Source organism: Notamacropus eugenii, chromosome 1, assembly GCF_028372415.1.
Source record: "Notamacropus eugenii isolate mMacEug1 chromosome 1, mMacEug1.pri_v2, whole genome shotgun sequence".
Taxonomy (NCBI): Eukaryota; Metazoa; Chordata; class Mammalia; order Diprotodontia; family Macropodidae; genus Notamacropus; species Notamacropus eugenii.
The window spans coordinates 307,858,442-307,875,838 of NC_092872.1; the positions used below are offsets into that span (position 1 = coordinate 307,858,442).

Sequence of the window (17,397 nt, forward strand, 5' to 3'; positions counted from 1 at the left end):
CTTTTTCTACATGAAACTTTATTCATCCTCTTCCCCCATTCTAAAGCCTTGCTTTTCCCTAAAAAGTTACTGTCTAATTAATTTTATCTATACTTACATATGTGCATGTTTCCTCTCCAATAGAATATAAACTCCTTGAAGACATGACTTTCATTTATGTCTTTGTGTCTCCACAACCTGGCATAATACCTGGTACATTGTAGATGCTTAATACATACTCATTGATTGGTAATATGTATTTGTTGATTGGTTGATATTACTGATGAGATTATGGACATAACTTTGTTCATTGATCCTCTGAATATTGACATCAAATGAGGTGTAAAACATGGAGACTTAATGGACTTAGGTGACTGAATTGCTCACCAGTGTCATAGAATGGCACACAGTTCAAATAAAAGGATTCTCTTTTGATAATGAGCTTCTCCCAAAGTTCCTTTCATAGATAATATTGTACTTATCCAACCCTGGAAAACCATGAGAGGGTGGTATTAAGAATCTACTCACTATATGCCAGGCACTGTGCTAACGGCCTTTTACAAATATTATCTCACTTGATCCTCAGAACAACGCTGGGAGGTAGGTGCTGTTATTATCCCTGTTTTACAGATGAGGAATGGGAGTAGACATAAATTAAGTGACTTGCTCAGTGTCACACAGCTAGTAAGTTTCTGAGGTTGGTCTTAAGCATGAGTCTTCTTGGATCCAGGTTTAGCATTCTGTCCTCTAAGCCAAGCATATGATTGCCTAGAGAGCCACAGATCCTACTCAATAAAAGAGATCAGTCTAGTCAACTACAGTAGGAAACCAAAATTCAGAAAAAAGTATTGTATGTAGAGATAGATGAGCAGTCCATTGAATTAGTCAGTAAATATCAGAAAATGGTTGAAGAGGATTGGACTGGACTTCGCTTGTACAATGTTTTCAATAATTCTATATTGCTCACTGGTCCCCAAGCCTATCTCTTTAAAATCAATATTGTCATGGTGATACTGTGTGACTATGAAACATGGAACATTGTGATCTCAAAAGAATTAAAGTTATAAAAAGCCCAATGGACATGGAAAGATCAATCATGGGCGTAATAGTTTGCAATGTTGCCATTGATTATTTACACCAAAGATATGGCATTAAAGACTCAATCAATGATGTGTGTGACTAAACCAGCAGGTGGATTGGTTGTGTAATGAGAGTGAGAGACAGTCAAATATACCAAATATAATTTGATGCTTTCTTGATGATTCAAGGTCAGTGTTATGAACAGTATTTTTAATGTAGTAATGCCCTCAGGGCTGCTGAGTTGTATTGGACTTAGTTTTATCTTTCATTTTTTATCCCTAGGTTACTACACTATTTTAGTTGTTAATCTTACTGTCTTCTTACATTTTGGCTGCCCTTGTTTTCCTTAATTTTTTTTATGACCCTACCTTTTTCTGGGGAGGTTGTATATCCGTTTGGAGCTTATTCGCTGTTTCATATTGCCACCCAACTAATTTTCCTTAAGCACAGATCTGACTATGTCACTCTTCTCAAAAACTCAGTCGCTCCCTACTGTCTCTCGAATCAAATATAAAGTCTTCTGTTTAGCTTATAAATCTCTTCATGACCTTGTCCCAAACTATCTTATTTTGTTTGTTCATTATTTCTCCTCCTGCATTTTATGATACAGCCAGTCTGGCTTTCTCTCCATTCCTCACACATGACAGTCCATTTATCATCTTTGTGTCTTTATGCTGACTGTCTCTTATGCCTGCAATGCACTCCTTCACCTCTGCCTCATAGAATCCTACTTTTCCTTTAAGGTACAGCTCAAATATTACCTTCTTTTACATGAAGCATTTCCTAATTTCTTCAACTGCTAGTGCCCTCCCTCTCAAACTACCTTCTATCTAATAAGGATATTGCATTTATTTGTATTTATTCTTTTGTTTGTTTTGTAAGTTTGTGTATGTATACATGCAGATAACCATCTGTCTCTCTCTCTCTCTCTCTCTCTCTCTCTCTCTCTCTATATATATATATATATATATATATGCACATAATGTTTAAGTTCTTATTATCTTTCCTCCAAGCTCTTTGTAATCTGGGAATGTTTCATTCATTGTATTTTATCACCGGTGCCTTTTACTTCATAGGCACATAATAAATAATTTTTGATTTATTAATATGGAATAAGATATAGAGGTAAGCCTAATTTTCTGCCAAACTGTTTTCCAGTTTTCATAATAGTTTTTTTTTTGCCAAAGAGAGAATTCCTATATCAACAAAATCACAGATTTGGTCCCTATCTCTATCCCTACCAGATAGTTGTGCTGATTTCTGCTTAATACTTTGGTTTCAGATCTAATAATGCTAGTCTCACGTTCTTCCTATCTTTTCAAAATATTTCCCTTGTTTCTCCAGATGGATTTTGTTATTATTTTGTCTAATTCTAGACAAAATTGGTAATTTGGTTGACATGATATTATATTTATAAATTAATTTTGGTGACATCACCACTTTAATTTTATTGGCATGGTCCCATCATGAACACTTAACATTGTTCCAGTTATTTGTCTTCCATTGTATTTGTAAAGAGGCTTTTATATTTGTATCCCTATAGTCACGAGTGTCTTTTCCTCAGTTAACTCTTAGATATTTTATTATATGTAATTATTTTGAATGAGATTTCTTTCCCTAGCTGCTCTTGCTGCATTTTGTTATTAATAAATAGAAATTTGTCTCCACTTGCCATTGCTACTTCTCTCTGGCTATTTTTTGTTATTTTCCTCCTAAAGCTTTCTTTTTTTTTTTTGTTGACCAAATCTTTCCCAGGTCTCTATTCTAGATTGTAATTTAGGGTGAAGCTAAGTGTTGTTAAGGCAGCTAGGTGACATTGTTTAGAACGCCAGTCATGGAGTCAGGAAGACTCATCTTCCTGAGTTCAAATCTGACTTCAGACACTTACTAGCTGTGTGACCCTAGGGAAGTAACTTAACTTTATTCCTTCATTTTCCTCATCTGTAAAATGAACTGGAAAAGGAAATGACAAACTACTCAATATCTCTGCCAAGAAAACCTTAAATGGGGTCAGAAAGAGTTGGACGCCACTGAAAACTACTGAACAACAAATGTTGTTTGGGAAAACGCTGTTAAGGGTAAAGTTAAATAAAAAAAAAAATCTCCAACCCTTACCTGAGAAGTTAGCTTTGCGATAGCTATTTTTTGGGAGGTTAACACGTCTTTACTTGTTTTTGTCTTACTTTTGCATTCCAAAATATTTTGAAAGTTTGAGATTGTTGGAAGTCTGACAGGTAGGTAGGGTGTCATGATAGCTTTTTTGTTTTTCAGGGAAGGAGAGGCAGTAGATGTTTTCTTCTCCCTTTGAACACGAGCGGTTGAGTTGACTGTCATATTTATTTTTTTCTTTTTAACATGTGATCCTCACAAACAAAAAGAAATTATTTTCTGCTTCTGTGAAAAGAAGGGATTAAGTTAATCTCAAGGGTACCTTTCATTCTCTATGGCTCTCAATGGAGTTCAGAGCTTTTGGAACTCTCTCTGGCAATGTCACAGGCTTTCTGGAATGGTGAATAAATAATTTACTCTCTTGGGATCAATCTGCTTTAGAGGGGTGTCACGATAAAATGTAGTGCAAATTACTGTTGTACTAAAATGAGTTGTGCATTCTAGTAATCAAGAAGAATAAAATTGTGTCTTTGCTTTAGCAAAAACAGCATGGGTTCGTGGAAAAAAAACTAAATGAGAGTTGAAGGACCTGAATTAACTAGCTTTGTGAATTAGAATGAGCCACTTCCCCTTTCTAGGTCTCAATTTCCTCATTTGGTAATTGAGATTGTTGAACTAGATGAGCTCTAGCACCTTTTCCAGCACTAGGCTTCTATGATTGTAAAATTTTAGGTTACATGTTTTTTAGATGTGACATTGAGGTGATAGCAAACTTTCTTTAAAATTCATTAATTTTTAGAATCTTAGATTTTGATCCTTCCACAAAAATCTCCTTTCTAATCAGTAATCTGGTCAGTAATCCAGGATTTACTGGATTTCCTAACTCCTCCAGATGAATAAACAATTTCTTTGTAATCATGGCATTTTTAAGGTAGCTCATTGATGTCATTTGAATATTATTTATTAAGTCTGGTGAATGGTAACTCAGTTGCTTGGAATATAATGTCTCCCAAAGTGCCTAATTACAAAAAATAAAGAACCCTATCCTAACTAGCATTTATTTTGCTGTTCAGTGTTTTTCAGCCATGGCCAATTCTTCATGATCCCATTTGGGATTTCCTTGGCCAGGATACCAGAGTGATTTGCCATTTCCTTCCCCAGCTCATTTTACAGATGAGGAAACTAAGGCAAACAGGGTTAAGTGACTTGCCCAGGATCACACAGCCAGTATGTGTTTATGAGGCTGGATTTGAACTCCGGTCTTCCTGACTCTAGGCTGGGTACTCTATCTACTGTAACCTAGGTGCCCAGCATGGGTACAGAGCATTTTGCTTATGTTGTCTCAATTAATATTTACAGTTCCTCTGTGAGTTAGATATTACTATCGTTTGCATTTTACATATGAGGAAATTAAGGTCAAAAGAAATTAAATGATTTGCTGAGGGTCACACAGCTAGTAAATGAGGTTTTGTACAAAGGCCTTCCTGCCTTCAACACTGGCACCCTACCCAGTGGTCAGTTAGTCTGTTAAACGTTTATTAAACACCAAGGGGCAGCTAGGGGGTGCAGTGGATAGAGCACCAGGGCAGGAGTCAGGAGGACCTGAGTTCAAATTTCACCTCAGACACTTGACCCTCACTGGCTGTGTGACCTTGGGCAAGTCACTTAACCCCAACTGCCTCATCCTGGGTCATCTCCAGTCATCCTGATGAATATCTGGTCACTAGATTCAGATGGCTCTGGAGGAGAAGTGAGGCTGGTGACCTGCACAGCCCTCCCTCACTCAAAACAAAGTCAAGTGCAAGTCATGTCATCATTTCTCTGATGGCATGGTCTTCTTGGGCAACGAAGGATACATATTAAACACTATCTTTGTGTCAGGTACTATCTTAGTGTTTGTTGACTACTGACTGACTGCTCAGCATGCCATCTAACTGCATCCATCCTCTACAAGGTGCTCAGATATTCTTCTGAAAGCACAAGGATCTTTGTGGTTCCCTACTCAACAATCATTGGTGGTTCCCATTTGTATCTAGAAAGAAGCACAGATGCAACAATCTTGCTCCAACTTATCTTTCTAGACTTACTACATATGATTATCTTCTCCAGTCTGTGCTGCAGCCAAACTGACCCACTTTCTGTTTCCATGAGTTAGCATCCTCTCGCCTTCACTGTACTGCTGTATAAGTGAGTTATTTCCTGTGCCTGGTTACTCTTTACCTCTGTCTCTTCGAATCTTTCTTTTCACTTTTGTTTAACTCAGATGTTGACATCCATAGGAAGCTCCTCTTCCTCCTTGGTTGTTAGTTTTTTCACCACTTCAAATGATATTTTATTTACTTTTTGTACTGATTTTGTGTTTTTTTGGTAGAATGTAAGCTTCCTGAGGGTAGGGACTTTTGAGGGGCGAGGAGGCGGGGCACTTGTTTTATATTCCCATAACCTAATACAGTGCTTTGTACATTGTAGGTACCCAGTAAATGCTTATTGCGTTGAATTGAATAGAATATGCTCAGTAAAGTTTATACATACATGGATGATCTGAATGAATGAATGAAAGGCATTTGTATTTGGTTCATTGTGTTGCTCCAATACTTTTTACAACTTTATAACTAAACGTTTTTTTTTCCTAGAAATCCACTGAAGAATAAAAAATGATCTAACAGGAGTAATAAATGGGAGGTTGAAATCTTTATCCAGATATTTCAACTTTTGCTGAGGTCTTAGAGATCTGATCATAGATTTGGGGCTGGAAGGGACTTCTGTTGTTGTTGTCGAGTTGTTTCAGTCGTGTCTGACTCTTGGTGACCCCACTTATGGTTTTCTTGGGAGTGGTTTGCTGTTTCTTTCTCCAGTTCATTTTACAGATGAGGAAACTGAGGCAACAGGGTTAAATGACTTGCCTAGGGTTACACAGCTAGTAAGTGCCTGAAGCCTAATTTGAACTCAAGTTTTCTGATTCCAGGACTGGCACTCTAACCATTCTACTACCTAACTACCCAGGGACCCTAAGAAGGTACTTTAGAGGTCATCAAGTCCAACACAGTGATTTTACTGAAGCAGCTAGGTGACCCAGTGGATAAAGTTAGGAGGATCTGAGTTCTAATCCTGATTCAGAACAATACTAGCTGTGTACCCCTGGGCAGGGTACTCTGCCTGTGAGCTTTAATTTCATTCTTATTCTATAAAATGGGTATAATAATAGCACCTACCGTCCAGGATTGTTGTGAGGATTGGATGAAATAATAGATATAAAGTGCTATATAAACTGTGGCTATTATTATTTTTATTTACAGATGAGCAAATTGGAGCATAGAGATTGTGATTTTTTTTTCCCAGGGGCATGCAGCTAGTTAGTATCTGGGTCAGGTCTGGAGTCCAGGTCTTCCTGACTTCAAGTTTAGCTCTTTGCCTACTACATATGGTACTTCTCATAGTCTAATCAGGTTTTAAAAGGTCACTAAAAAAGGTCACTAAAAACAGCAACATGGGAGGGGGCAGAGATTTCTGCAATGGACACATCCCTCCTCATTACCACCTGCCAGTGTAGTGAGTCCTGACACTAGTACCGACAGTCAGTATTTAAGCTTCTAGCATGCCCCTTTTCTCAAGTATGGCAGAATGAGATGCGTTCAGTGTCTAAATCATGACCCAGCTGAATTTCAGTGCCTTTTAGATATTTTTCCAGTTCAGCAATTCAGGAATGCAAATATTTAGATTCTGCCGGTAAATAGCAAAGTCCTTACTAGAATGAAGAGTCATTGTAAATATTTAAACACGGTTTAAGACTGCCCCAAGTATGATTTTACTGTGTTACCAACATGTATATGTTTTACGGTGAGTTGAGACAAATGTCAAAGTGATATTACCAAAATGAGAGTAGAAAATTTGGTCTTAGTTTTTACCATATACTAATAGCATACATTCTTACAGCTGTGTTTTTGTCGTTCAGTTGTATCAGACTCTTTGTGACCCTAGCACAGCAATGCTTTCCATGGGATTTTCTTGCAAACATCCTTGGATGGTGTACTATTTTCTTCTTTAGTGCATTAAGGAAAACAGAGGTTAAGTGACTTGCCCAGGGTCACATAGTTAGGAAGTGTCTGAGGATGAATTTGAACTGAGGTCTTTCGGACTCCAGACCCAGCACTCTATACCCTGAGCCACCTAGCTGACTCCTCATAACATTCTACTGTTTATAAAATACTTTCTTCACAGTAATCTGTTGAGGTAAATAGGTACTATAAGCATTATTATCTCTACTTTATTTTCCAGGAAACTGGAGCTCAAACACGTTAAATGACATTCTTACATTCACCAAACTTACCAGGTGAAGGAATTAGTATTTGTACCTGAGTCCTCACAATCAAATGGGAGGATACAGCTGTTCAGTTGTGTTAAACTCTTCATGACCCCGTGTGAGATTTTTTTGGCCAAGATCCTGGAGTGGTTAACCATTTCCTTCTTCAGCTCTTTTTACAGATGAGAAAACTGAGGCAAATGGGGTTAAATGACTTGCTAGAGAGCTAGTAAATGTCTGAGGCCAGATTTGAGCTCAGGAAGATAAGACTTTCTGCTTCCAGGCTTGGTACTCTACCCATGGAGCCACCTAGCTGCCCTTATATGACATATACACAGATACTTATAATCCTTGATGAGTTTAACAGAGAACTTTAACTTTGAGCAATTAAAAAAAATCACTTTCAGATGCTAAGTGATCTTTAGAATTTCAGAAAATATTCAACCTATGTCATTAATAAAATTACATTTATTTGAGCTGCTTTTCAGAAAACCTTGTAAGTTCTACTTGGTCATTCTAAGTGAATAATTAGTGGTGGAACACCAATGATGAATAATTCTCTTTTCTCTTTAAGATTAATGAATGGAGTGCAAAGCTGGATCAAATCCTGCCCACACCCCTGGATCAAATTGAAGTCTGGCTCCAAGAAATCGAACATCTTATGGCAGAGGATTTACCAGATTCCCAGGATTATAGTCAAGCCATGATCGTAATCAAAGAAAGAATCAATTCATTTAAGGTTGGTAAAGCAAAAAGAGAAAGTAAAGGAACATTTTTAGAGACATTTTTCTTGAATGACACTTTATCCTAGGAAGGAGATGCACTGTTAAAGATAATCTTTTGTGACAATTGGGTCCATTTCTTTCTAAGGGATGGTAATCTATTTATCCTAGGGTCTAGAATTGTGACTGGTTCATAGAGGGTGCTGATTGAGCCTTCGCCATTTAGGAATTAGGTGTTGGGAGGAGGGAAGGGATTATAGCTGAGAAATTCCCATCCAGGGATTGGGTCACAATCATAGAAGCAGATGTCAAGGTCCAGATTCAGGACAGGGATGGGCAATGTGGAGTAGTGGACTTGGAGTTAAGTGATTTTCAGTTGTGTCTGACTTTTTGTGACTTCATTTGGAGTTTTCTTGGCAGAGGTGCTGGAATGATTTGCCCTTTCCTTCTCCAGCTCATTGTACAGATGAGGAAACAGAGGCAAACAGGGTTAAGTGACATGCCCAGGGTCACACAGATATGTGTCTGAGGTCAGATTTAAATTCAGGAAAATGAGTCTTCCTGACTCCAGGCTTGGTACTTTATCTACTGTGCCACCTAGCGGCCCCTGGAGTTAAGAAGACCTGAGTTCAAATCCTGCTTCAGACACTTAACTTACTGTGGTTCTCTGTGAAAGCAATTTTACCTCTCTAGTCTCAGTTTTCTCATTTGTAAAATGAAGGGTTTGGACTTAATGACCTCTAACATTCTTTTGAGTTCTCAATCTATGATCCTAAGTGTTAGAACTAAAGTTGAAGAGGAAGTATGCAATGTCTTTAGTGGAAGCCAAATCAAAATCAGGAATCATGACAGAGTCTGAGAGGGGACCACCAAGAGGTGAGGGTCAGGGTTCAGATTGTAAGTAGCAGTGTGGTCAGGTCATCTCAGTTTTTTGTACTCATTTGGATTGTGGGTGCACACATATGCAGATGGCCCAATAATTATGCTAATAGCTGACATTTATGCAGGATATTCCAAAAGCCCAAACTGCACAAAGACTGGGGAAATTGTCTAGCTAGAACTTTAAAGTTTGTAAAATGCTTTACATCAGTTGTCTCTTTTGAGTCTTACTACAGCCCTGTCTAGTGGGCAGTACAGGTATGTCTACCCCCATTTTATAGATGAGGTGAATGTCTTGTCCACGGTCATACAGCTAGCAAGTACCAGAGGTGATATCTGAACCTAGCTCCTCTTGACTCCAGATCCCATACTCTGAGTCAACAATGGAAGCCAAGGGCATCAGTTACTAGAATTTGAAAGCTGACCCAAGTAGCAGCTCTCATTAAGCAATAGGATAATTGACACTGAAGTAAGAAAAAAAATTCCAGAGCAATGTTAAAGCAGCTATAGAGACTAAAAAAATTTATGGTTTCAAGGCATTTTTTCTGAATCATAAAAAAAATCAAATGAGATAACACATGTAAAAGGTGCTATGCAAACTTTAAAGTGCTATATAAATACTAGCTTCATTAAATATAAATTGTAACTATAAATAAATTAAAGTAAATGCATAATTATATTATGATGGTGAGAGGTAAATATTTATTATGAAAATAAGTAAATCTGTAGCACTTGGACCTGCATTGAAATGAAAAGCATACCAGAAAATTTCCGCCAGAAGGGAAACTCACGTTTTCATCAAAGAAAAAAAAATGTGGTTTGTTGTAGAAGTTTTCAATTTCCATCACTTGTGACTGAATTGCACTCAGTCAAATTAAGAGGAAAACATTTACTTGCAAGATTTTACTTTCACTTTTCAGTCTCTCTAGTGGCCAAAAGAAAAGCTTAAATGGTTATCTGGAAATGATGTCATGTTTCCTGGAAGTGAGATTAAAAGTCCTCAGTTACAGTATCTGGTTGCCAGCCCTGGTTTATACCATGATTGTTTTCTTTGCAGAGTCTGATGGATGATTTTGATCGTCACTTGAACAGCCTCTTGACATTTGAGAATAAAGATGAGCAACAAATGCCCATGGTCCCACCTGATAAACTGGAGGAAATGAAAAGGAGGTGGTAGAAATTCTAGCATTTCCCATCTGGCAATGTGATTTACGAGCCCTTTGGCACTGTTAAGGGCTTAGGGACTTGTAGAGACAACAGAGGATAGACTGATTTGGGTCCAATTTCTGATAAGTGTACTCCTTGTGTGCCACTAAATTAAAGTGTGGAGTTGATTTTTTGAAGCGATTTTAAAGATACTACTTTAAAGATTTGTATAAATGTGGTCTTATGCCATGCCAGTACATCCTGGAATCTCTTAAGCTGATATGAATTCTCCACAGTACATTTGTTTTCTCTACATATTAAAACTTACTAATATGTTAATAAGTTTAGCTTGAATAATACAATTATTTCCATATGCCAGATATTCAAATTTTGACTACACAAATGTTTGACAATATTTTTCTAAATACTACAGCTTGTTTGTACATGTATATTTGTATGTTGTGTCCTCATTAGATTATAATTTCTTTGAAGGCAAAGACTATTTTTTTGCCTCTTTTTGCATGCCTGGTGCTAAGTCCAGTGCCTGATACATAGGAGGCACTTAGTAAATGTTTATTGACTGACATTTTCCAAATATGGCAGTGTTTGGAAGATTTTTTGTTTTATTAGTACGTATCTTAGCCAAAGTGCATGTTTCTTTAGAAAACATTCTGTGGCAAATACTTCCAATTTGGAAATGTTTGCTTTATTTTCTGGCAGTAGGGATGATTTTTGTAACATTTAAAATATTTTTATGCTACAATTTTTCACCATTTGAATGGGAGCTTTTATATCTCTGGGTTTTAATTTTTTTTTAATAGCCAATGGTTTGGGTTTTCTTTTGTGGATAGATATTTCATTATGTCAGGAAAATTAAAAGTAAATCCTAAAGGCTGTCTTATTTTCCAGATTCCACAATATTATGGGGACCAACTTCATTGCACTTTTAGAATTTCACTACTACTTGTGCTCTGTCCTGGGTTTAATAGAGGAAGTGAAATCAAAATTGAATCTCTGGAATATCAAATATGGGACCCAGGAATCTGTAAAGTTATTGTTGGGAGACTGGCATGTAAGTTAAATTTTATGGTCTGACTTGGTCAGCCTGTCTTTATTTTTGATCTCCTTATTGACAGGAATTAGCACTTATTTTTTGAGTTCAAACCTCTTCATGTAGAAATTGTTTTTGCTCTATTGTCTAGAATAGGCACTTCCTCGGAGTTTGTTAAGCTGAGTTAGTCAAAGCATCATTGTGATGCCCCTCCCTCGATCTTATCTTTTTTGCCTCCTTCCTAATCAACTTACATTGTCCTGGCTTCTTTTCCTGTGTCCCCAATTCTCATTTTGTTTACATTTGTCTTTTACTCTTTGCCTAGAATTGAACCATTGCTTATAAATAAATGCAGTCTGAGTAACTATGATCTGAGTAGCTTCAAATCTGGACTACCCCTGCTTGGGCCATTAAACACAAATCTGCCCAAAGTTTTTAGGTCCTATTTGCATTTAGACTGATGGCTATACCCTCCACTATGTACTGGCTCAACAATTTCAACAGCTTCAGAATCAACCTGTCCCGAAGGTCCTACTACCAGTATGATCCCAGCCTTGAAATATGGATAGGATGATAATAGAATTTACCTGTGTTGGAAAAGTGGGATACTTTGATTAATGATTATTTTAAAAATGTATTTTAGATTTAAAACATGATATCCATTTTGAAGTCCCTATAATTACAGCTAGCTAGGTGGCACAGTGGATAGGATCTTGTACTTGGAGTCAGGAATACCTGAGTTCAAATACTTCTTTGGACTCCAACTGTATGACTGTAGGCAAGTCACTTAATTCCTCTCAGCCTTAGTTTCCACATCTGAAAAAATGTTGATAAAAAAGCATCTATATGGTTGTTGTGAGGATCAAGTGAAATAATATATGTAAAGGACTATTTATCTGTAGGCTAGCTCAATAATATTGTTCCAAATGAAGACTATGAAAATGACACATATTTCTAAAATAACGAGCATTTGAAATGGCTGTAAAACTTGTTGACATTTAGCGTTCATGTTTATAAAATGTAGCAGCTTCTTGACAAGTTTATAAATTAATATTTTCCAGTAATTCAACTAATTTATGTATGTATTATCTTAGTCCATAACTAAGCTTCCACTATCTTATTTTGCCCCAAATGATAGTATTAATTATGAAGACTTTATCACTTATTTCTCTCAGTTGAATTTTATGCAGTTAAGTATAAAAGATATTCACATTTTCTCTTTTCTTGTCATTTTCTCTTTTCTTGCTTATTTTATTTAAGTATTTTTATTTATGTAAATCTCTTTTTCTTCTTTTGGGTATGGGCAGAAATTTATTGAAGAAAAGGAGCTCCTAACTCAACTTGAAAGCTCTTTTCAAAAATGTGAAACAATGACCAAGAATTTAGGTAAGATAATGCAAGTGATTTATTATATCTTTATTTGATTTTTAGAGTGTTATGGTAATCTTTTGTTTTTACATTATAGTTCTTTCCCAGAATACCCATTATTGAATCCTTCAGAGTAACAAAGAAAAAAAGATTAAAGCCAAAATAAGTAATGTAATAAACAAATCATTTGTAATGTTCTGTATCTTTAGTTTTCCACTTCTCTACCATGAGGGGGGAATTGTCTTTATTATCTATTCCCTGCAGCCATGATTGTTAATAATAGTTAATCACAGGGTCCCTGTTTTTCCATGATTATATTATATAACTGAAGTTACTATATAATTTTGTCCTGGAAATATTGAATTGAAAATTATATTTCAAAATGACTAAATTGTCCCTACCCTTTTACCAAGTGATTCCACTACTGGGCAACTAGCTACCTGAAGGAAGTAAAAGACAGGAAAAAAGGGACTATTATATGACAAACTCTTTCTGACAGCATCATAACAAAGTGAATCCCCATCAGTTGAGGAATGGCTGAAAAAAGCTATAGTAAACAAGTGAAATAAAATATTATTGTGCAAAAAGAAATCACTAACATGAGGAATTTAGAGAATTATGGAAAGATTCCTATCACTGATACAAAGCAAAATAAGCAGAACCAAAGGAACAATTTATACAATTGCTGCAGTGAAAATGAAAAGCTCTCTAAAAGAACAATTCTGAGAAACTGAAAATAAATTAAGGTGCCAGAAAACAAATAATGTTTCATTGTTTTTTGGGACCTTAATTTTTTTTAGTTTTTTTCATATTCCATGCCTAACTCCCTCATACGAGAGAGTTAGGGCACAACTAATACATAGAATACTATATCCATTGTCGTATGACATCATGGTATTGGCTAGTTTTGCTTGTTCTTTTTAAAATCACAGTGAAAGATTCAGCTTGGAACAGAAGGTGGGTAGAAAATGATTGTGAAGAGATGAAAAAAGGGAATAATAAAATAAGTCTTAAAAATAGAATATTTTATTTTTGTCATGTTTTATCTCAAAATGCTCTAGTGATGGCCCAGTACAATGTCTCATTATAGAGATGACCTTGAGTTTTTGAAGGCTAACACAGAGGAATGTAAGCTCTGGTGACGCTTAATAAACTAGAAAAACTTTGAATATGGGCCAGGTCATAGACTTTGACTCTGTGTCCTGAGGACCAGCCTGAAAAAACATCAGAGAGGCTCATTACCAGGTGGTCACAGAGTTATAAATGATATAGGCTCTAGGAACTCTTGGAAATTATTTCCCAAGTTATAAAAGATTTATGATCTGAATTTCTGGCAAACTCACATATATGAACTAACACATTCTGAAAGTACCATAAATTTATCTAAATAATAGGTATTCTTTATATACAAGAAAATTTTGCACAAACACATATGCATGTATATATATACATGATAAATATATAATTCAAATAAAATATTTTCTAGGTAATATTATAATTCATATTTAATTTTGTCTTTCCCATATTTGAACAAATTTGTCTGATTAAAGTCTTTTGGTCATACTATCATGTTTTCTAAGATTCTTTTATTCTTTTAAAGATTCTTTTAATTTTTTAAAGATTTTTAAGATTCTTTTATTAAATATCATAGCTGGAGATCCTCAGAACATTAGCAAGCAGTTTAAGATGGTGGAATCTCAGATTTCCATGTGTAGAAAATGCATGTATAATATAAAATCCACACTGCAAAAAGTTTTGTCATCTTGGGCTACATATACAGAGAACCTTCATTCACTCAAGACTTGGTTGGAAGAATCAAGGAAAGAACATCCAAAACAGGTACATTTTCTCTCTTAACTTAAGACTTTTTGCTTTTATTAAAGATTTTGACTCTCAGACTCAGGAACAGGAGTTTTCAGAGTTAGAAGCAGGCATGTGTAGGGAAACCCTTCTTAGAAGGTTTACCTGTAGTTGGGAAATGTTGTCTTCCTTCAAACCTACATGGTCAATGGAACATTTTCTCCTTAGTGTTATTTTCTGAGACATTTTTGTCTTCTTCTTTGAATGGGGATTGGTGAATTGGATTGATTTTATAGGCACATTTAAGATAAATAAATGGTTTTAATTAAGTTTCATTTTAAAATCGAATTTAAATTCAATTCAACCCTCCAAAATTTTGGGAGTGATTGTAAACTGTTGGGGGAGACAATATGGCATAATACAATATGGCATGGTACAAAGATCATTGCATTGGGAGTCAGGAAGCCTGGGTTTAAATCCAAGTTTTCTGACTAACTGGCTCTGTGTCTTTGTCTCTCTGTTCCTCTCTGAGGCTCATGTTGTAAAAGAGAAGTTAGAGGAGGTGATCCTTTATTTCTCTTTTAGCTCTGATCTTCTACAATTTGATCAAAATTCATTTTAGCCTTATTGATGTGGAGGAGGTAGTGGTGCTGATAAAGTTATTTCTATTTTAAATTAATGTTCTTTTTGCTATTTGTGTTCAGTTCTTATAACGATCTACATTGATTTCCCTTCCCCGTGCAGACCCTCTGACCCAATACTGGTGAAGTAATTTAGAAACAATTTACTTCTCTTGACTGAAGAGGGATATTGTTAATCCCTTGAAGTCAGAAATTATTTGGAGTCAGTCATCATGAGTTTGAGCCGACTTTTCCAAAAAGTTAAATCGTTCAAAAGAAACGAGACTATTTTTAAGATAAAATAGTTTGTAAGGAGTGTGGTTGAGCAGTTTGGGAGTTATTAGTATACTCATACTATGTTATTTGTAGGCAGTCTTATAACTGAGTAAAGGTTGTAATTACTTAAATGGTGTGATTGGATGGCCACTAAGTATGGTTGCCACTTTACAGATATTCCTACCTCACTGCTTGTTATGGTGCTTAGAATTCTATCATTAGGAATCCTTTCTTTGGGGGTAGTGATCATTTTCCCCTCTCTAATACTCTCCTATTAAAATGTACATATAGCTATCTCTTCCACATCTCGAATTTCTGCATCACAGTTTTGATATATAACAGTCTTGATACATAACCATTTTGGTATATCATGGGTCAGCATAAAAAATTAAATGGAAATTTTGGGGGAGTTTTGTGGAAGCTTTAGAAGACACATGAAGGCTAGCAGATAACACAGAAAAAGTTTAGAAACTCAGAAATGCATAAAATATATGTATAATATCAATATATTTCATCTTTTAATACTGTAAACACTCCATAAAAGAAAAAAGAAAATATTAAGACTTCATATCAGAGGGCCCCCCTTCATACCCTCCCTTCATACTAGAGGGCCCAGAAATTTTATGTGAATTTTTTTAGATCAAGGGGATGCTGTGACCTAACTCCTGCAATGTGTAAGGGATAACTGTAACTTGGAAGGGATAACATCTTAAAGAAATATGAGTACCTTAGAAGTAATTATCAGATGCTTTCCAACAGTGGCATCTTGCTGAGACTAAGGCTTTGTGAGAATGAGAGATAAGTGAGCCACTTGGGACCTGGGGGAAACAAGAGAGAAGAATGTTTAATGGGGGGTTAAGACTGCATTGAAGAAAAATTTCATCTACTTAACAGTTTTTTTGGAAGAAGGTTAAGTGGTACAGTGGATAGAGTTCTGAATTTGGATTCAGGAAGACCTGACTTCAAATTCTGTCTCAGATACTTTCTTAACTTTGTGTCCCTGGGCAAATCAACTATCTCTCAGGCTCATTTTCCTCATCTGTAAAATAGGGATAATAATAGCATTTACTTCCTGGGGTTGTGAGGGGAAAAAACATAATATTTATAAATGATTTACAAACCTTAATGCACTGTGTAAATTTTAACTATTATCATCAGCATCATCATCATTAAAATTTTAGTTGGTTTCTTTGCACACCTTAAAGTACTTTATAGTTCTAGCTGTTGTTTGTCCTTTCTTCTCAAAGAGGACCATGAAAATGACATCAGGGAGGTGATGCCAAGATGTGAAAGTGAATTGGATTTAAGCGAGGGAGGGCTGTGCAAAGTCACTAGCCTCACTTTCTCCTCCATGGCCATCTGGGTCCAGTGGCCAGATATAGATCAAGATGACTGGAGATGGCCCTGGATGTAGTGGGAGACCTTGGACTTCTTAAGTTAAGATCTCTAACAGGTCCCAGTTTGACTAAGGCAGTGCCCATTCAGTGATTAAGGCTAGGTAAAAAAGGAGGCAAAGGATGGTCCCTTTTACCTAGTCAAAAAATCAGTCTGCAAAGGGGATTGGTTATCAGAAGGCCAAAGATCATTTCATCCAATTATTCTTTTATGTTTTGCAGATTCCTTTTGAGACACTAGCAAGTTGGAATTCAGTACTTAGTACTGTAAATGAGGTTGGAAAATTTTTAATTGATGTCAGTAACCAACAAGTTGGATTGTCTATTAATAAGGAACTGAAAAGACTTAATAAAAGATGGGCAAAATTCATTAAGAAAACACAGTTTGTAAGTCATGAAACCACTTTGTGTTATATAGCATTGTATTTGAAATTAATGATGTGAGAATTTTTATTAAAATTATCTCTATCCTTTTCCTTTTCCATGCCTACCACCCTGCTCCTTACAAAATCTTTTCTTCTTCCTTACCTCTTTGTTTTTGTTAATAATATCAGGGTGACTGGGAAGATGATAGAATTCTTGAAAATGCAGAGCCATTTTAAAAACTCTTTCCTCTCTCTTGTCTCTTATATCCAATTGGTTGCCAGGAACTCTGGATTCTATCTCCACAGTA

General features: G+C 36.0%; 1 protein-coding gene across 5 annotated transcripts in view; it reads left to right on the forward strand.

The window, feature by feature from the left end:
* SYNE2 (spectrin repeat containing nuclear envelope protein 2) overlaps positions 1–17,397 on the forward strand; it is a 416,605-nt gene that overhangs the window by 108,992 nt on the left and 290,216 nt on the right. For all 5 annotated transcript variants that reach the window (XM_072629431.1, XM_072629430.1, XM_072629434.1 and 2 more), the window contains exons 12-17: positions 8,043–8,207; positions 10,127–10,239; positions 11,125–11,287; positions 12,574–12,652; positions 14,286–14,473; positions 16,947–17,111. In XM_072629431.1, the coding sequence (XP_072485532.1) occupies positions 8,043–8,207; positions 10,127–10,239; positions 11,125–11,287; positions 12,574–12,652; positions 14,286–14,473; positions 16,947–17,111 (873 nt within the window). The remainder of the gene's footprint in view (positions 1–8,042; positions 8,208–10,126; positions 10,240–11,124; positions 11,288–12,573; positions 12,653–14,285; positions 14,474–16,946; positions 17,112–17,397) is intronic.